The sequence below is a fragment of the Schistocerca cancellata genome, chromosome 4, assembly GCF_023864275.1.
Source record: "Schistocerca cancellata isolate TAMUIC-IGC-003103 chromosome 4, iqSchCanc2.1, whole genome shotgun sequence".
Lineage (NCBI taxonomy): Eukaryota > Metazoa > Arthropoda > Insecta > Orthoptera > Acrididae > Schistocerca > Schistocerca cancellata.
In genome coordinates, this window is record NC_064629.1 from 719,465,517 (window position 1) to 719,487,337 (window position 21,821).

The 21,821-nt window shown below is 42.3% G+C and overlaps 1 protein-coding gene across 2 annotated transcripts in view; it reads left to right on the plus strand.

Moving 5' to 3' along the window:
* LOC126184666 (protein phosphatase 1H) overlaps positions 1-21,821 on the plus strand; it is a 182,454-nt gene that overhangs the window by 124,983 nt on the left and 35,650 nt on the right. For both annotated transcript variants that reach the window (XM_049927147.1, XM_049927148.1), the window contains exon 6: positions 8,633-8,740. In XM_049927147.1, the coding sequence (XP_049783104.1) occupies positions 8,633-8,740 (108 nt within the window). The remainder of the gene's footprint in view (positions 1-8,632; positions 8,741-21,821) is intronic.

The following is a 21,821-nucleotide window of genomic DNA, read 5'->3' on the forward strand; positions in this document are numbered from 1 at the left end:
AACTGTTGGACCAGTGTGTCAGCACCTCGAACAGAGATGTCCAGTTGTTCAGTGAGCTTTTTAATTTGGTCTGTCAGTCACTCTGAATGAGAATGTCCTCACATTCCAACAATGCGAGAGTCACAGCTGTGTTTGACCAGCTGGCACACGGGAGATCGGTTGGGTTTTTGCATGACCTTGTTGCAATGACGACAGACGCCTCACCCAATGGCTAATTGTGCTTTTGTTCACTGCCAGGTCTCTGTAGACATTCTGCAGGTCCCTACGAATATCTGTGGCGCTCTGGTTTTCCACCAAAAGAAACTCAGTGACAACTCTCTGCTTGAAATCCATTTCCCTGACAGACTCCACTTTCAGAGCCAGATGGCAGTTATAAGAGTCGAGGGGCATGAAAGGGAAGCAGCGGTTGGGAAGGGAGTGAGACAGGGTTGTAGCCTGTCCCCGATGTTATTCAATCTCTATATTGAGCAAGCAGTAAAGGAAACAAAAGAAAAATTCGGAGTAGGTATTAAAGTCCATGGAGAAGAAATAAAAACGTTGAGGTTCGCCGATGACATTGTAATTCTGTCAGGGACAGCAAAGGACTTGGAAGAGCAGTTGAACGGAATGGATAGTGCCTTGAAAGGAGGGTATAAGATGAACATCAACAAAAGCAAAATGAGGATAATGGAATGTAGTCGAATTAAGTCGGGTGATGCTGAGGGAATTAGATTAGGAAATGAGACACTTAAAGTAGTAAAGGAGTTTTGCTATTTGGGGAGCAAAATAACTGATGATGGTCGAAGTAGAGAGGATATAAAATGTAGACTGGCAATGGCAAAGAAAGCGTTTCTGAAGAAGAGAAATTTGTTAACATTGAGTATAGATTTAAATGTCAGGAAGTCGTTTCTGAAAGTATTTGTATGGAGTGTAGCCATGTATGGAAGTGAAACATGGACGATAAATAGTTTGGACAAGAAGAGAATAGAATCTTTAGAAATGTGGTGCTACAGAAGAATGCTGAAGATTAGATGGGTAGATCACATAACTAATGAGGAGGTATTGAATAGAATTGGGGAGAAGAGGAGTTTGTGGCACAACTTGACAAGAAGAAGGGACCGGTTGGTAGGACATGTTCTGAGGCATCAAGGGACCACAAATTTAGCATTGGAGGGCAGCGTGGAGCGTAAAAATCGTAGAGGGAGACCAAGAGATGAATACATTAAGCAGATTCAGAAGGATGTAGGTTGCAGTAAGTAAGGGAGATGAAGAAGCTTGCACAGGATAGAGTAGCATGGAGAGCTGCATCAAACCAGCCTCAGGACTGAAGACAACAACAACAACAACAACTATAGCGCTACCACCTATTGTAACTTCATGAATCTACAGGCACTAAAACAGGAATATGCCACGATATCCCACAACAAATTCCACATTTCTTCAACCGAAATAGGCTGAGAAAAAAAGTGTTGCATTACTTATTATTACATGTGTATGTTAGACAGTAAACCTTGAGCACATATTATAGGAACATGTATTAAGTGCCAAATGAGAGTCCACAGTCAGTCGGTCGCCTGCTTAAAGCAATGGTCACAATTTTTCTTGTATATGTGAGGTGTGTGCTGCTGACTCAGAGCTTCATGTTGCACTGACTGCAGTTCTGAAAGGATATCATCTGACTGGGGCAGTGATAGTGTTTACACGTGGTTATTAGTTGCTCCCCATACTTTCTGGCAAAGCATTTGGCTGTGAAGGGCTGTAGTCAGCTAGGGCATGTTGTCATGTGGCTGCAACAGCCTGGTTTATTTCTGATTGTGCCATCAGCAGCCTGAAGGAAATCGGGTTGGGAGTGCATACCGTGACTTGGACCAATAGATTTCCATGCCGGTATGTACTGCTAATGCTGAGGTAGGACAACATTGCTCTTACCATAAAGGGTAAGGAGGAAGGGACTCACAGGAGAGACTGAAATGGATCTTTAAAATAAAGGATTTCAATATTTACGACCAATGCTCCCATTTATAAAAAAATGTATTGACAATAATACGGTTGTGGTGCACACGGTTCCCAATGGAATTAGACATCAATGGACACAAGAGAAGTGTACAGTGACATAAATAGCCACAAAGGCTTTATTGATGAGGTCATGATCTTAATTGGAAACAAATATTGAAAGAGAGGCGTTCTTCTTGCTTACAAAGATGGAATTAAGGAAAAACTCTAGGACTTAGCATTTCTACAAGCACAGTTACAAGGCCCCGTAATGGAGCTGTGCCAAGAGACTGTAAAACTTGGAAATTAGCTGTCTTAAGATTTGCTCTCCTGTCATTAAGGCAAGAACTGAACTGTTAAGAGACGAAAATAAGTTTTAAGGATGAACTTGGAAGACTCACCATAGTATGAAACTGGAAATTGTACAGCCCATGGTGTACAACGTTTACCTTTGAAAAATACAGGGTGAGTTTTTTCCACTGTGTACAAACTCAAGGGATTGATCAATGAGAGGATACGGAACAAAAAGGGTCTAATGAACTTATGTCCAGAAATGCATGGTTTCCATGCTAGAGACCATTTATTCAGTCCCACTTTGTTACAGAGACTGCAGGCTAATACACACTGTACCATGTATCCACAGCTACAGTATGGATGGTTTCCTTCTAGAGGGCGGTACTGTACCTCATACGTCATGTCTTTGTGCCCTCTCCTGCTACAGTAATTGGTAATGTTGTGTCTGATTCACTTCTCTTGCTGACTCATGTTGTAGTGGATCTGATACAGCATTGTACACAATGGTTCTGTATTCGAATCGAGAGTTTGCTGACAGGCTGTTTACTTACAGAAAGGCAAATGGCAGTGGGGGAAGGCAGCAAGGTTGTATCAGGAGACCTATCCCCATTGACAACAACCACAGCATTCACTGTTTGCAACAGTGTTTCACCGTTTGTCTGAGACAGGTTTGTTCAGGAAGCAGGAAATCATGAAGGACGTACCTGAAATGTTTGTACCCAGACTTGGAGGAAAATGTGATTAACACTGTGGAAGGCAGTTGGCCTGCCACTGCAGAGTAAGCCAGATGACCCACAATTGTTACTACCCTTATCACTTACAGCATGTGCAGGGCTTACTAGCAACAGACTTTCTACACTGGAAGAAGTTTTGTCACTGGCTTCACAGAACCCCCATGATATGGTGACAGCAAATCATTTGCATCAGTGCAGCTGGAATTTGTGAGCTGGGATAATTGGTGACTGTATTTGGGACCAGTCTTCCTTCCATGTCATCTAACAGGCCGGAACTATTGGTATTCCTTGCAGGTGACTGTGTCTCTCCTGCTGGAGGAAGTGCCATTGATGATTCAAAGGGTTAAGTGGCTGCTATATGATGGCACTCCAATCCACTTTGCTGTTAATATCCGGACGCATCTCCAGTTGCATGGCCTGCTCATTCACCAGATCTCAAAACATGTGATTTCTGGTTATGGGGTCATCTCAAAAGTATCATGTATGTAGAGCCCATACCAGCCTGGTAAATGTGAACGTGTGAGACAGAACATGCTATGGTGTGTACATCCTTGCATTGAGGCACATGGAAACCATGCATTTCTGGACATAAGTTCATTAGACCTTTTTTGTTCTGTATCCTCTCATTGGTTAATCTTGAGAGTTTGTACACAGTGGAAAAAATCAGCCTGTATATCAAGGCTGTGGACTCATGTAAAAACCAGAGTAACTGATGGTTTTGACAACACTTTCATGGTTGATATAAATATGGCTCAGGGATGGTGACAAATGAGAATTTCCACTAGGCAGTATCCTCCCTGGGGACATACGGTGAACTGACAAGCCATAATATCATAGACTAAGAGCAAATCTGGAAGATACTTACAATTAAAATGTAAGGATGCCCTCATTCATGTGAAACGACATTGCAAAGACATTAGCAAAACTTAAGCCTAAGAAGGCCCCAAGTGCTGCTGGTCTTCATCCCAAAGTTTTGCATTAAGCAATATGACAGAGTGGCCCCTTTGGTATGGAGCTATTCAACAATTATCTTGGACTGGGAAGAGTTCCAGAGTGTTCAAAAACTTCAAGAGTGGTTGTAATTAAAAAGTCAGAAGATACGGTCCCAGCAGCTCGTAAGTCTCATAGACCTTCTTGCCCCCCAAGGCACTGGACATGGTTCAGCAGCATCTCCTGTGTGATGTATTGCAGAAATATAGTGAGCTACATGACCATAACCTGTGGCACTTTGTTTCAAGAAGAGATGCCCTGTTGATGCCGCCATTGTGCTCGTCTTAGTAACTCAACCCACAAATGCATATTTGCAATAATATTGGACATTTCGTGTGACTTTGACAACCTGTGGTGGTCTGTAGTGTTTGCATGCCAAAGATAATACTGATTCCAGATACTTTGTACCTTTACCTCCAGGGAAGAGTACTAAAATGGAATGCGAGCAATTTTAAGATAATCAAATGTTCACCAAAGGATGCCCACAAGGACTGATCTGTGGCTCAAGTTTTTGGAACACATGTATCGAACAGCTCCTCACCATTGTGGATGTGTATAAATTAACTGAAGGTATGGTGGCATATGTAGACAACTTGCTTGTAGTGGTGTCAGCTGATTCTCAGGCAATATTAAGAGCAAATACAGTTCTTGATTGAAAGCAGCAGTGGTGCATTGGCAGTTAATTGCCTGTAGCAATGAGCAAAATAATATTTTATGTATTTAGCATTTGATATTCCTAGACAATTACAAGTACATCAGCAGTTACAAACACGTAAATTGTAAGTAGCCAGGTAAATAAATGAAAAGAAGTAAATCAAATATTAATGTCAAACTTTTTCCAACCGCACAGCACTTTAGAGCCAATTAGATGCAGTTCTCCCAGCAGTCCAGTGACAGCATGTTGGGGCAATTCTCAATGGTCTGTGCTACCTTGTTGCAGTCACAGCTTGAAGAGCTCACCATAACCAGCTGTAAAGTGTTGCAATTGTTCCTCCCATCCCACATCTGATTCGATTCAGTTTGCGCCAGGTGACATGAAGAAGTGTAAAGCTACTAGTTAATAGTTGAGTTTTCGATCCGAGAGAAGACTGCACAGGGTGAAGATGACCACTCTGATTTCCAGGCAGTCACAGAATTTTGAAACCATTGACAAATAGGACCATGGCAGGCATCCAGGCTGCTGGACAAGACTTAGGACCTTGTTAAATGATTATGTGTATGGGAAGAGACATTCTTATGTACACACACACTGGTGTCCAAAATTAAAGCAACAAACCACAATTTCCCTGCCTTGTGTCTAATACCTCATATATTCATACAAACTGTCAACAGATGTACATACAGTTGTGTTAAGCACAGAAAATGGCATTCTGGTCAATGGACAACCACGTCAACAATGATGTCAGGGCACCTATCAAGTGGGGTTGTGTTTGCTGGGTAGCCCCACAACCACAATTTCTGTTTATACAGTCACTGACAGTGCAGTAAGGCACAAAGAAGACCTGACTCTCTGCAGTGGAAGGCCATAAGATGAATGAAAGCAGGAAAGTCACAAACTGATGAGGTCCGAAGGCTTAATGTGAACCATTCTGTTATTTCTAGGATGTGGCGACAATTTATAGAGACCCCCAAAGACCAGGGCAGGGCCGACCACGTGTGATATCAGAAAGGGAGGACCGTTATTTGGATGTAAGGGCACAACAGTATGACCTTATTACTGCATAGCACCTGGCATCTGACCTCGCAGCATCCACTGGATGTGTTGTATTGAGACAAATGGTGTCCAGAAGTCTTTGGCAGAGTGGCCTTTGTTGTTGGAGACCTGCTGTATGTGTACCTCTGATGTGTATTCACAGAAGGAAATGTCTAGAGTGGATTCGTCAACATGCCATCTGGGCGTTCGAACAGTGGGCCAGTGTTCTTTTCACAGCTAAGTCCTGATTTGGTCTGGAAAGTGATTCACAGCACATTTGCATCTGGAGGGAACATGGAACAAGATTTTGGGACCCAAACATTATGGAAAGAGACCGATGTTGAGAAGGATCCCTAATGTTGTGGGCAGGGATTATGTTGACCACATGTACACCTCTTCATGAAATTGTGTGGGTGAATCAGCAGGGTTTAATTGCTGCCAGGTATCATGATGAGATCTTGGGACCTTGGTTGTTGGGAGGTGGAGCATGCTCAGACTTTGTATTCATGGACTATAATGATCGACCTCATAGAGCAAGAGCGGTTGATGTTTTCTTGTAAATGGAAGATATTACATGGGTGGCATGGCCTGCTCGCTCTCCCAATTTGAATCCCATAAAGCATGTCTGGGATGCACCAGGGAGACAAGTTGCACCATGTCGGCATCCAGCGACCATTCTCCAAGACTTGCGACCAGTTTTCCAGGAAGAATGGGTGTCATTTCCTCAACATGAGATTGATGATATCATTCACAACATGCTCTATCATTGTCAGGCTTGTATTGCTGCAAGAAGTGGTCACACCCCATAATGAGCGCATTAACCAGTTGTCGGAATGTGTGTGCAAATCCATTAAATTGGAAAAAATGAAGAACATTTTTGTCTACCATTATGCATGTTGCAGTTGTTTACATTCTGTATTCTTTACATTGTTTCTGCTTTACTATCACCTGTTTATACTGTTTTGCGGCAGAATAAACAAAACCTTACAAAATTTCTATCCGATGCTTTAATTTTGGACACCAGTGTATTATGGTAGGCCAAGTAACTTTTGTTGAATACTGTACTAAACTTCAAAGTGGCACAGAAATGTGACATTATGTTTCAACATGGTCACCAAACCTCTGTAAACAACAGTCTGAATAGTCCACCAGTTGTTCAATTTCTTGGCGATAGAAATCCACTCCGTGGTCACAGAGCCATTTGAGAACTGCAGTTGATGTTGATAGCTGTTCTTCCCAATCAACATGGCCCACATCTGTGCGACATTGGACAAATTGTTGACACCATTTCACAACAGCTTGATGCAAAATATCTTTTTGTCCATATGCTGCCAGAATTTCATAGTGTATCTGTGTGAAATTTGGATGGAGTTTTATGGATGATACATCTGAAGGGATTGTGGAGGGTTATAAGGTCTCTCAAAGTTGGTGGAGAGGTTTGAGTTGATAACAAAGTAGTGTAATTAGTATGGGATGACTGTGTGGTAAAATTCCTTTTATTGTGATAAATGGCTTTTGAAAATCATTACTCTGGTAGAGAAAAGAGTCCTTATGGCACTAGAATGAGAGACACTTTGTGTATTTATGTGGTAACCTGCATGCACCACAGGTCCCATCACTATGTGATAGTGAGTTTTTCACATAGAAACCACAGCAACTCTCAAAATGCAGATGTTATTTAGTGATCTTTACACATGTTGACGTATGTTGCTGACTGTCAGTGCAATACAGGTCAATGTTGAAGAAGGTGAAACATGCACTGGAAAATTACTGTTTAATTTTAACTGAGAAAATATGTTAAATTAATCTCAGTGAAGGTCCAAGCAAACCAGTTACATGAAAGAATTGTAGGTCCAACATGCTAACACTGGGCAGCCTGACTGTTAAAATATACATGGAATTGGTTAGCCCAGATAATGGATGAAGTAAAGGCAGCGACTAACCTTATAATTGAGCCACTGAGTGTCAACAGGCACATAAATAAGATAGCCTTCTGTGTGACCCCATGATGTAAAATGGTTTTAATCACATCTTGTGTGGCAGACAGTCCAAGTTGGTATCATCTGGGTTTTAACAGGTGTCATAGCTGTCTTTGTTGTCACATTAAATTCACTTGTGTTCACAGAACTCATAAAGGCAAAACTTTACATGGTTCAGGGGAAAGCACATTTAGTAAGTTTTGATGAAATATAAGCTAATATGTAAATGGGAGTAACTGTCACAACTTCTTTTTCTGTCCTTGAAAAAGAACTCAGTCAAACATCAGTCAGTGCACTGATCAGACAGTTGTACAGCCAGGTTACATGTGATCAGCATGTTGACCATTCACAGTATTTCATCACATGTGTTACCCTAAACGTTAATTGGGAATCAGTAAAGTAGCTTATCAGTTGTCCTTAGATTTGTAGTTGATTCTGAAAATAAGTGTTTCAAATATTTGACTCAAATAACATTCTTGAATTACAATTAAGGAAAGAAAAGATTAGCAACTATATTATTAGCTGCCATTTATAGCAAGTATATTGAAATTATTTTATAAGAGTATTCAGATAATTAAGAAGGTGCTAAAGGAATCAAATGAGAGTGAAGACAAATGTTCACAAACAGGTTGTGGCACAACCAAACCATTGGTAAAGAACAGAACTGAATCTGAGTTCTTGGTCTGCCATCAGCTGGTAATTACTGAGAATGTTGCTTCTACTTATTATTATTATTATTATTATTATTATTATCAGTCAGATCAGTGTTTTATTTATTGGTGAGCGTAACTTCTTGTACATCTTCATTGCTTTTTCTAAATAATTTTCTGACCACCACCACCATTATTATTATTATTATTATTATTATTATTATTATTATTATTATTATTATTGTTATTGTTGTTGTTGTTGTTGTTGTTTCTTTCAGCTTCTCTACTTCATCATGTCTCATTAATTTATTTTTGCTTTAGAGCCGAGTCTTGGGAACTATCGGAGTGACCCGTGGTTTTGGTGACCACGATCTCCGGGCTGTTGTGACTGATGTTCCTGTCAAACCATTCTTATCATCTCAGCCTGAGGTGTGTGTTTTGGTATTTCGTTATATGCAGAACCATTTTTATGAATGTTTACTTTATTCAGCAATGAAAAATTTTTGGCAGTTGCAAAAGCAAGTACAAGTAAATGAGGGCTGACACATCCAAATGAGAAAAGTGTATTTTTATTCCTTCCAGAATTAGTTCTTTTAGAGGTTCAGTGATTACTATTTATGAATGAGCACATGTGGGCATTTGCCACAAATAATGATTGAAACACCAATTCTGCTTTGTAGTTCTGGATGAAGTGGTATAATAGAAAGTTAAGGTGTTCTTTCATGCTTCATTACAGTTACAATAATTCAATTATTGAATTGATATTTTAGTATAGAAATAAGAAAAGCAAGAAAATACCAAAACTGAGAATACTTATTCTGCAAAGAAATAACTATAGGTTGAAGAGTTTTCAAAGACTCAAAATAAACAGTTTATGTAATATATTTGTTGAATTAAAAGAGCAGTATAAGGAATGTAAGGCTTAAGAAATTACCCATTTGGAGACTTCTATTTGACTGGCTCTGTGGAGTGAGATAGTGAGAGAGACAATTGAATTAAATGTAATTGTTGATTTTTGTATTGGCCCTTCATTTTTATTTGGCTTTTCGTGGAGCTAGACAAGTCTTGGTATGAGGCTGCTGTTGGTCTTGTGAAATGAAATGTGATACTTATTAAGGTGTTGCAGCATACATTGGCACACCAGACTTGCTATAGCATCATAATGAAATTACCATATGCCAGTCTCACAATTAGCATAAGTAATTGGTGTAGAGAAATAATAGAACTCTATAGAGGTTCAATGTCTGTGTTAGAACTTCAAGTTTAACACATATATTTCGGAACGACACAACAACTCGTATAAGTCACAGAGTAAGTTGACAAGTAAGACATGTGTACACATTAGCATTCGAATGAGCACTGAGTCCCAGTCTAGTGGCCGCTGCTCGGCTGGCCGCTAGGTGGCGCAGCTGCTGCATGGCTGGCAGACAGCGCCGCACGTAGAGGACGCATGTAATTGCGCGGCGGCACTTTGAATGATCGGCGAGTCACAATACTTTTCCCCCCTTTGAAATTGTTGCACTGGTCTTGATGGAGGTGTCCTGGAGATGGCTAATGTCCATAAGCGTTGTTTGACTCGCCGTAAATTCTCGAGGAGGAGGCTTCCCGTACGGACGGAAGTGTCCCTGATGATAACGGGTCGAGATGACAGGAGACGTAGGGGTCGAATCTGCTGGGGCCCCATGCACCAATCTGGCCGTTGCGGCAAGTCCAGTTGATATGACAGGAGACATGGGCGATGTGTCGGCGTCCATTGGAGGAGGAGGTGAGTAGATTTGCTCTGACAGAGGATGGTCCTCCGGTTCCTGCATGGGCACGTCTCCTGGTGGCATCCGTTCTGGTGCTGGCATAGCGATGATGGTGAGAGGGCTGCATTGTGAGTATTGAGAGATGCCAAGATCCCGGGCGTCAGGTAGAGCCAAAGGTGGTGTTGCGCCATTCGGAACAGGCGTTGCTGGCACCCGAGGCCGAAGCTGGTCCGAATGATGCACTGCAACACCCATGTCCATCTGGATTTCATACAGGCGTCTGCCACGGTGTCTTAAGATGCGGCCCAGGCTCCATTTTGCCCGCCTGCCATATCCCCGTACCCAGACGAGGTCGTTGGCGGTGAACCGGCCAAGTGAAGGCACCCGCGGCCGTGAGGTGGGAGGCCGTAGAAGATGAAGTAGCATGCGGGGCTGTCGGCCATGTAAGAGCTCAGCCGGGCTGTGGTCGCCCATGGGGGTGAAACGGTAAGACGCCAGAAACTGGAGGAGCGCATCAGCAGCAGCAGAAGAAGTCAGAAGTTTCCGCATCTGAGCCTTAAATGTTGCGGACCAGTCGTTCAGCCTCACCGTTGGATTGTGGATGGGACGGCGGGGCCGTGACATGCGTAACGCTGTGACAAGCACAAAAATCCGCAAATTCGGAAGAGGCAAATTGCGGACCATTATCAGTAACAAGAGTAGAGGGGAGGCCTTCCAAAGAAAAAATGCGGGCGAGAGCACTGGTGGTTGCCGCGGTGGTAGGTGACGTGCAATGGACAGTGAAAGGAAAGTTAGAGTAGGCGTCAATTACGAGGAGCCAATAAGTACCTAAAAAGGGTCCCGCAAAGTCAGCATGAATGCGCTCCCAGGGCTTCTCAGGTGAAGGCCATGGTGACAAAGATGACTTCGGGGCAGCGGCCTGTGACGCACAAGGGCCGCAGGCAGCGACCATGTGTGCTATTTCAGAGTCGATGCCAGGCCAGTACACATGACGGCGTGCCAGAGATTTTGTGCGAGACACACCCCAGTGCCCTTGGTGAAGGAGGCGCAAGACCGAAGCACGCAAAGACACAGGTACCACAACACGCGCCGAAGCATTGTCAGTGGAGAGGAGGATAACACCATCCCTAGCCGTGAGGTGGTAGCGCAAAGTGTAGTAGTTCCGCAACGGATCAGAAGTCTTAGCGGATGGGCGATCTGGCCAACCCTTCTTAATACAGCGTAAAACCCGGGAGAGGGTAGGGTCAGAACCCGTAGCAGCCGCCAGCCTGTCCCCAGTGATGGGGAACCCATCCACAACCCGCTGCTCGGCAACATCCAGGTGGAAACACAAAAGTTCGTCCCTATTGAATGCCTGATCAGGACCCATGGGAAGGCGAGACAGAACATCAGCATTTGCATGTTGAGCCGTTAAACAGGAAAAGTAAAGAGCCCAACGCTGGAGGCGGTGTGCAGCCTTGTCTGGAAGTGACGTTGATGGATGAAACAAGGAAACAAGTGGTTTGTGATCCGTAACAAGATGAAATTTTGAGCCAAAGAGAAAAACACCAAACTTATGAAGAGCACAAATGATGGCCAAAGCTTCTTTCTCAATTTGAGAATACTTTTGTCGGGCATCCGTGAGCGTTTTGGAGGCATAAGCAATGGGTTGTTCCGAACCGTCAGAAAAACGGTTTGCAAGGGCTGCACCGACACCGTATTGAGAGGCGTCTGTGGCAAGAACAAGATGTTGGCCAGGTCGATAAGTAGCCAGGCACGGGGCCTGTTTCAGCATAGTCTTCAACTTCTGGAAAGCCTCTTCACATGACGCGGACCAGTGAAAAGGCACGTTTTTATGCAACAGGCGATGCAATGGCTGAGCCACCGAAGCCGCAGACGGTAAAAACTTGTGATGGTATGCTATTTTCCCCAAGAAGGCCTGCAGTTCCTTAACAGATGTAGGGCGAGGAAGGGCATCGATCGCAGCGACAGTTTGTTGAAGCGGACGAATACCATCCCGAGAGTGTTGAAACCCCAAGTACGTGATAGATGCCTGAAAAAAATTTTGATTTCTGAAGATTACACTTAAGACCGGCAGTCTGTAAGACATGAAAAAGTGTGTGGAGATTTTGAAGATGTTCTTCAGTGGTGGAGCCAGTGACAACAATGTCGTCCATGTAATTGATACACCCAGGGACAGGGAGCAATAATTGTTCCAAGAATCGCTGAAAGAGAGCAGGGGCGCTAGCAACCCCGAATGGCAAGCGTTAGTATTGATAGAGGCCGAAAGGCGTGTTAAGGACCAGAAACTGCCGGGAAGCAGCGTCGATAGGAAGTTGATGATAAGCTTCTGACAGGTCAATTTTAGAAAAATACTGGCCTCCAGCAAGTTTAGTGAACAGTTCTTCAGGACGGGGCATAGGGTAAGTGTCAATGAGGCATTGAGCATTTACAGTGGCTTTGAAATCGCCACAGAGATGAATATCACCATTTGGCTTAGCAACTACGACAGGAGAGGACCACTCACTGGAAGTGACAGGAAGCAAGACCCCTGAAGCAGTGAGACGCTCCAACTCCCGGTTTACCCGATCACGAAGGGCCACAGGAATGGGCCGAGCCCGAAAAAACTTAGGCCGAGCAGTGGGTTTGAGCGTGATATGAGCTTCAAAGTCGTTTGCACGGCCTAACCCATGAGAAAAAAGGGACGAAAATGTCGTCGACAAGGAATCCAGTTGAGCATAAGGAATAGCATCAGAGACAATATTGACAGAGTCATCTATGGAGAACCCAAAAACGTGAAAGGCATCGAAACCAAAAAGATTTTCTGCATTGCTCTGGTCGACCACAAATATGGGAACAGTGCGAACGACGGATTTGTAAGATACCTCAGGATTAAACTGTCCCAAGAGAGAAATCTTCTGTTTATTGTACGTCCGTAATTGCCAAGTGACAAGGGACAGGAGTGGAGAACCCAGCTGAAGATACGTCTGAGAATTAATTATAGTGGCAGCAGAACCGGTATCCACTTGCATGCGAACATCTCGACCAAGGATTTTGACAGTGAGGAATAACTTCCCTGAAAGGGAAGAAGTGCAATTGACAGACAACACAGAAACAGAATGTTCATGAACATCATGTATGCGGTCGGATTTGCAAACAGAAGACACATGACCTTTCTTTTTGCAATTGTGACACACAGCCCAACAATGGGGACAATCCTCGCATGAATGTTTCGTAAAACACCGCGGACATGAAGGAAGTTGCCGGGGGTTTTGCTGCAGTTGTTTACGGCTGGGCCGAGGCTGCGCGTGGGAGCGCACTGCAGCCACGTCGGCCAGTGGGGACACGCCGCACGCGTCGTCAACAGCGCACAGAGGTTGTATTTCCCCGACATCACCCAACGCCTCTATTTGCGCCCCAGTGGCGCGAGAAATTTCAAAAGACTGCGCAATGGAGAGAACTTCATCTAGAGTCGGATTCGCCAACTGAAGGGCACATTGCCGAACTTCTTTGTCGGGCGCCGACCGGATAATAGCATCCTGTACCATGGAATCGGCATAGGATTCTTTGTGAACGTCAGTAACAAATTGACACTTTCGACTGAGGCCGTGAAGTTCAGCAGCCCAAGTGCGATAGGATTGATTTGGTTCTTTTTGACAACAATAAAAGGCAACACGAGAGGCTACCACATGCGTTTGATTTTGAAAATAGACAGACAGAAGTGAGCACATTTCAGCAAAGGACAAAGACGCAGGATCCTTCAAAGGAGCCAATTGCGACAACAACCGATACATTTGAGGTGAAATCCAGGAAAGGAACAGAGACTTACATGGTTGTTCGTCCGTGACATGAAATGCCAAGAAGTGCTGTCGAAGACGTTTTTCATAATCAGACCAGTCTTCTGCCGTCTCGTCGTAAGGAGGAAAAGGAGGTATAGCCAACGACGAGAAACGCCCCGCATTTGACGCCGCGACGAAATCGCGAATCGCCGCTGTTAGAAGCATTTGCTGTTCAAGGAGATTTTGCAATAGTTGCTCAACAGTAGCCATGGAACCCTGTGAGTCAACGGTGAAAAGGAAAAATCCACTACCTCGTCGCCAATTGTTAGAACTTCAAGTTTAACACATATATTTCGGAGCGACACAACAACACATGTAAGTCACAGAGTAAGTTGACAAGTAAGACATGTGTACACATTAGCATTCGAATGAGCACTGAGTCCCAGTCTAGCGGCCGCTGCTCGGCTGGCCGCTTAGGTGGCGCAGCTGCTGCATGGCTGGCAGACAGCGTCACATGTAGAGGACGTGCATAATTGCGCAGCGGCACTTTGAATGATCGGCGAGTCACAACAGTCTGATTGAGCTTTTTAGTGAAATGAGTGTGCACAATTTGATTGTGGTTCATATAAAAATTACTCTCTCTTCCCCCTTCACAACTAATTAATTCAAACTAAATACAAATACACACTGTAAAACTCATACAAATGCTGTAAGTTTGGATACATTATGCATTTTGTGTAATTCTAATGCTAAAAATAATTCCAGAAACATTACCAGAACTTTCAGATGTTTAGATGTCATATCAGAAATAAATAATTTTTCCAGAATAATTTTTGTTGTAATGGTAAAAATGAGGCATGGTTTGTGCCTTAATTCAAAGTTAAAGAGAACAAACTAATATTATAACTTGTTTTATCCATGGCAGTGGTAGTTCAGTGCTGCCATACGTACATAAATCTCCAATATTAGCTAATTTTGGCATCCCACTGCAATATTTTATGCAAAGTATGAGATAATCATCAGAGTGTAACTTAACACATATGTCAAGAACAGATACGTAATGGCCCTGTTGGTGATCAGACACCACCTGTAGACCCAATGAATCTAGTGATGTGAAATAGCTGTACCATTTGCAGTAGCAAAGAAAGTTACAAATACATGAGTTCCACCTAAGGCACACACTGTCTAAATACTGACTGATAGAATCCCATATGTATGCATGTGGTAATATTACAGAGCTATTGAAAGTTAAACCAACGACCCTCAAATAGTGAACCATTGCACACTTGCCAGTACTTTTCTCAAATGCCACCTGTAACTAGTATGAATCTGTTTTTGTTGCATAGTTATAGCAGCTGCAGTAACAAAGTCAGCTATAAAAGTATAATCTCTACCATGCTGTGCAGAGAATAGGTCTTGACTGACACTGTCCTGTTTGTCTTGGAAGGTTTGCAAGTCTGTGCAGTGGATTTGGAATTTATGCATTTATAACTTCTGTTGCTAGCACAGTTGTTACAGCTATGCCTGAGACCCCTTTTGCAGATGTCATCTGAAAAGACAAATGTGATATCAGGTTTGATCTTCTTCTGCAGAATATCACCAAGGGAAGGATACACTATTGCAGGATATATGTTTTGCATCTAATTCTAGCTGTATGTCAAATAATCCTGCTTCATATTGGAGCAGGCAATTGCATTGCTTTCATTTTTATCTGTCTTTGACCTGTGGTAATACAGTCTGTAATAGTTCTTGAACTGTTTCACTTTTCCTTCTCCTAGTCCAACATTTGAGAAGTCATGGAAAATGCTGTTCACTGGCAAAATGAAGGACCTTTTTTTACCATGAGTAAGAATATTGTTTATATATGCTGAGCAAAGTGGTGCAATGGTTAAGACATTGGACTTGCATTTGGAAAGAGATTGATTCAAATCATCATCTGGTCACACTGGTTTAGGTATTCTGTGGTGACCCAAAGTAACTTAGATGAGGGGTGGGACAGTTCATTTTGAAAGGACGCAGGCAGTGTTGTGCTGTCTCTTTCTCAATCTACGAGGGCTGATCAATAAAGATTGATCATAATTTTTAATGGTCAAAATTTCTCACACTAAAATTTAATCTAATGATATTCTGTAAGCTTAATGTGCAACAAACATGCCATAGTAGTTTCATTGTTGGGACTCCTAGTTCCCACCTGTGAGAGGCAGGCAAGGTCAGACATGTTCAGTATCGCCTACCACTGCAATGGAGGTAACACGCGAGGAACAATATGCGCCTTTGAAATTCTGCTTTCGTCTCAACAAATCTTCAGCTGAGGCCTGTACAATGTTACAGGAGGTCTATGGAGAGTCTGTTCTTCCCTACAGCACAGTTCGAAGGTGGTTCAAAATGTTTAAAGAGGGGAGACAATCAATTTCAAAGGAAGGTGAACCCAGTGCTCCAGTTACTGCTCTTATGGAAGAAAACGTCAACACTGCTGCTGTTTTGTGAGAGAGGATTGATGAATTGCCTTAAGGTCACTTTCTGAAATACTGAACATTTCATTGGGTGCCACCCACACATTGGTGACAGAAAAATTACACACGACACATGTTTGTGCGTGACAGGTTCCAAGACTGTTGATTCCCAAACAAAGGAACATTCTCATGCAGGTCTGCATGCAGTTAAAGTTGATGTTAGAGGAAGATCCACAGTTTCTTTCAAGTTTAATCAGTGCTGATGAACCTTGGCTACATCATTTTGATCCTGAGAGCAAACAGCAAAGCTCAGTGTGGAAATTTTCATCACCAATCCCTAAAAAAGCAAATGTGGTTGCTTCTCCTGGGAAAGTTATGGTCATCTCATTCTTTGATAATTATGGAGTGGTTTATCAGCATGTTGTACCTGCACACACATCAGTAACTGGACAATACTACAGGGATGTCCTGAAAACATTGCAAATCGATATCAGGTGCAAAAGACCACTTTTCCGTGAAGCAGGCTGGATGCTGCGTCACGATAATGCGTGGCCGCATATTGCCAGTGTTGTTGCTGAATATCTTGCAAAAATCAACGTGAAGCGCATCCCTCACCTTCCCTATAGTCCGGATGTAGCCCGTTGCGACTTTTTTCTATTCCCTAACATGAAGAAACACCTTCATGGGAGGCATCATAAGCAGTGCTGAAGGCTGCGGAGGCAATTTTGAATGATCTGTCAAGAAATGTTTCCAGCATGTATTTGAAGACTGGCAGAAATGCTGGGATAAGAGCATCGCATTCAGGGGAGACTATTTTGTGGAGGACCATCAAAATTATAAGAATGAGTTAAGGTATGTTGTCAAAAAAAAAAAAAAATTATGATCATTCTTTATTGAACAGCCCTCGTAACTGTGCTAATCTCTTAATGACTTAATCATTGACTTAATGTGAAATCCTGAGCTCGTTCCTTCTGCGATTGTTTATGTAGATTTTAAATAAAATTAGAGTGAATATACTTTTATTGTAGCAGGCAGATTTTGTCTTTCTACATCTTTTCCTTGGTGTCAGGTGTAATAATAAATCAAGTAAAAATATCTTACTCATTGATTACTTTTTTGTTTGTAGTCTTCTGACATTGATGGAACTGTATGTAACAGTTTCATTCACTGAAGGCACACAGTAATCAATATTTCAAAATTTGGTAACAGCTCATTGTATCGGGATTGAATTTTTACTTTTGAATGGAGTATGGACTGATTTGAAATTGCCTGGCGAATTAAAACTGTGTGCTGGACTGGGACTCGTATCTAGAACCTTTGCCTTTTGTAGACAAATGCTCTACCAACTGAGCTATCCAAGCATGACTCACAACCTGCTCTCACAGCTTTTCTTTTGCTAGAGCTTCATCTCCTACCTTCCAAACTTCACCTAGATTCGAGTCCTGGCCGAGCACACACAGTCTTAATATGCCAGGAAATGTCAACTCAGTGTAGAGTGTAGGAGTATTTCACATACACGTACTGATTTATAGAAACACAGTTCATTGTAATTGCACTGTGTGACAAAAAAGTGAATTATGCCAAACACCTGTTTGTATGTCAATGTAACTTTTTACATGTACACACCATCAGTTGGTATGTAAATGATTCAGGTTCCAATTTTCTATGACAGGTAAAATGCCCGTTAGAGTGCATGATTGTTTTTTGTGTTTAGTGTTGTCACTGGGCCAGGTAGGGTATATAAGGGGCACGAACAGCATCAGATGTTGAGTGCACTCTGAAGGACATGGAAATACTGCGTACTTGTGTGAGATAGTATTACAGACTCCTTACAAAGTCGCAAAGGTGTGTCATTGTGGATCTCCATTGGGTAGCTGGTCAAATCATGTACGATACAGATTTGTGGGGCTTTCAGATGTGACAGTGGCCCAGTATTGGACTGCTTGGGAACATGAGGACAGGCATATTTATCATCGAGGTTCCCGGTCAGCCACCACAAGGAAGGATCATCATATTGTACACCAAGCATGTCATAACCGCTTTTCATCTGTGCAGCCATCTGAGAACAAATAATGGTATATCCGCAACATTCTGTGTCATTCCGCACCAATAGTCGGACACTAGCAGCATGTGGACTAGAGAATTACTGTTAGGTGTGTAGGCTGCCGTGAACACCACAACACAAACAGCTGTCTGACCACAAGCATGTCGTGCTGGTGAATCGTGGTTCCGCACTATGTGGATGGGCATTGTTGGCGAGTACTGCTGCGACTTGGGGAAAGGCACCACAGTGTTACTATTGACATTGTAGTGTGGGAAGTCATTGTGTATGGCTTCAGCTCATGGCTGGTAGTGATCGAGGGAACTCTGACAGCACAGTGGTACATCACAGACACTGTGTCCTCATGTCTTACCTCTCCTGCATCAGTATTGGTTTGTGGGACAAAGCTCATCCACACATTGCCTGTGTCTCTATGAACTTGCTCTGTGATGTTGAGGTACACCTGTTGCGAGCAAAATCTCTATATCTGTTCCCGATAGAACGTCTGTGGGTCACTAATAGAACATGTGTGGGACCATCTCAGATGTCAACTACATTCAGTATCCAGATGAGCAAGGACAAGTTACAATATTTGAGGGCTAACGTGCCCCAGGAGAAGATACTACAGCTATATGACATCTTTTCCAATCAAATGGGTGCGTGCTTCTAGGTTAGAGTCATAGGGATAAGTGGGCGCTTATGCCAAGTACTTTGTAAATTTGTCTTGATTTTGAAATCACTGAAATAACATCACATACTCTCCTCTCAGTCCGTATAGTTTTGTTTCTTCCTCTCCTTCTGTGTGATTCACTTTTTTGGCACATGGTGTATGTAGTTGTATAATGAAACAATGGAAAGTCCAAGAGGGAATAACAACAATATGGAAATGATAGATTGCTACTAACCGCGTGGAGAAAGTGTTGAGTCACAAACAGGCACAATGAAGAGAATACTTGAAATATTTAGCCTTTCAGACAAAGTCCTTCCTCAGAACTAGAATACTTTGAAAGTGTAAATATTTCTAGTATTCTTTCAATCATGCCTGTCTGCAACTAAACGGCCTCTCTATTCAATGAGTATCAATATGCGCTTGTAGTTTTGTCAATGATTTTAACTCAAACAGTGGCTGTAGACCATGAGGCATGCATAGCGACTTCTGTGCCTACATCTTGCTGTGTAAAGCCTGGTGAAATTAACAGTAACAAGCACCATAAAAAACTAACTTCTACTACTTTTTATTTGGGGCTGTAAATATCAGGACTGCTGGTTGTGAAGACAGGGTAGTAGAAATGGAAGAATTAAATAAGATCTATAGCATATACTAGGTTTTTGCAAGTGAGGTGAAAAACAAAGACAAGGTAATAACAGGGGGATTTTAAGGTGAAAATAGGATAATTCTTTTTTTGTAAAACTTTAAATATGGTATCAGAAATGTCAAAAGGGTATATGTAAGTAGACTTAGTCAAGAACAACATTTTTGTACAGAACACATTCTTTCAGAAGGAAAAAAACAATAACTTGATGAGGACAAAATGAGTTTTGAAAATTAAGTTCACTGCATTTCATCAAATAATAAAGAATAGATTGTACAGTATGTGACAGTCCCAGACCACATTGCAAATTATTGTAGACTTGTAAGATCCAGAGCAAATTAAGATTGGGGGGAGGGGGGGGGGGGCACCCACAGACTCATAAAGCAGGAAGTCTGAAATGTAGATTACAAGAATATCTTTAATAATAGGGAGATATACCATATTAAATAAAAAGTTTAAAAATTTAGAAAGTAAAGTTTCTGTAGTGGTAGACAAGTAGGTAAATTATTTAACAAACTTGCTTATGCAAACAGCAGAAGATGTGAATTAGACACCAAATTTCATCAGTTTAGATGGCCCCAACATATCAAACATAAAACAGTACTAATTAACATCAAAGTCATACAACCATTTGATGAGTTTCTGTTTCTAGGGTAGTTGAAAACAATAACTGAACATGATACCAGTACCCCAAGAGCAAAAATAGCTGGTCTGCAATAACTACTGGGTGGTGTAGAGTCCTCCCTGGTTCAAGGAGGGAGATGCTTCACAAGTCAGGAGAGTTCCCAGTCAACCATATTTTGTTAAAAATCACCTGCAGATTAGTTTTCCCTGCTTTTTAAGATTGCATCATGCTGTTCAGGATTTAATCGTTTCTGGTGCAGTTTCCTGGTCCACAGGCAGTGTGAAATCCAGTTTCCTCATGGAAAAGGCCAACTGTGTTCCTTATTGATGCTGGAAGAGAAATTCCAACCTGTCTCTATATATCAATATTTCATAGTGGTTAAAAGGTAGATATTTGTATTCTATGCCAGTGATCAAAATGTAAAGATCCATCATTGCCTGTATGATTTATCCAAGTATAGTTTGAATGCATCTGTGCTTCATTGCAGCAGTTATTGGCTACCTTATCTGTTTGCCAGAAATACTACTTATGGTTTCTTGAACCCAGAAACATTTGTCATGATCTCTGCTTATTCTCTTTGTTATTCCTCTTTGTAAACTTACAACCCAAAAGACTGAGAGGTTCTGTGTAGATGGTCTGCATTTGATCATCACAAAATTATCCTCCTGACCCCAAATGCTTAGTGATTATTATCACCCATTGGCTGTTGGCCTAGGGTCTTTGTGATACGTACTTTAGTGGTGGATCATGCAGTGTGATCCACACAGTCCTTAATGCCGTCTTAATTTTTAAAAACTTCCAGTGTACAGTGTCCAGTTTGCACTTCTGGGCATCCATTGTGCTGGTTTCCTTTCTGGGACTGCTCTGAGAGTGGGACCCAAATGGGGAGGTGGTCACTTGAATATGAATTATCAACTACTTCCCACTCAACAGCATCTGCAAAGGCACGACAACTTAATATGAGCCCAGTGGCAGAAAATAGCCACACAGCAACAATAAATTGCAAGTTTGCCACTTGGACTCTTCTCATGCAGTGAGATTCTCGACAACTCAGTCCTTGAGATGTATTTACCTGGATCTCTGTTGCACATTATGTGCATTAAAAATCTCTTACTCGCAGGAATGGTAAACAGCAAGGTGGAACAAGGTGAAATTGAGCTTTTCTATCCAGAGTAGAGTCAAAAAGCATTATGCAGTGCAACATTACGTAATATTGCTCTCTTCGGTACTGACTGCTTAAATAGCTGTTGTGAAAGGAGCAAGCGGAATGGTACATATCATTCACAGAGATGACCACCCTGTCTTTTGCCCTACAAATAAATTCATCCTCCTTGTAGAAGCTATATCCTTGGAGCGCAGTGGTGGCAGTCAGTTTAAAATGTGTCTCCTGTGTGGAGAGTAGCAAAGTCTTTCTCTTGTACCTTTGATGGTGCATTTGTAACATTTGCAAAGTATAAAAGTATTTGAGTTTCCAGCTAAGACGGAAGTTTGACTTAATGAGGTTCACTCCCATCGCCTTCTGGCAAAGAGTTCTCTCAATGATAATGGAAATGAATCTGATTTAAGTGTCAC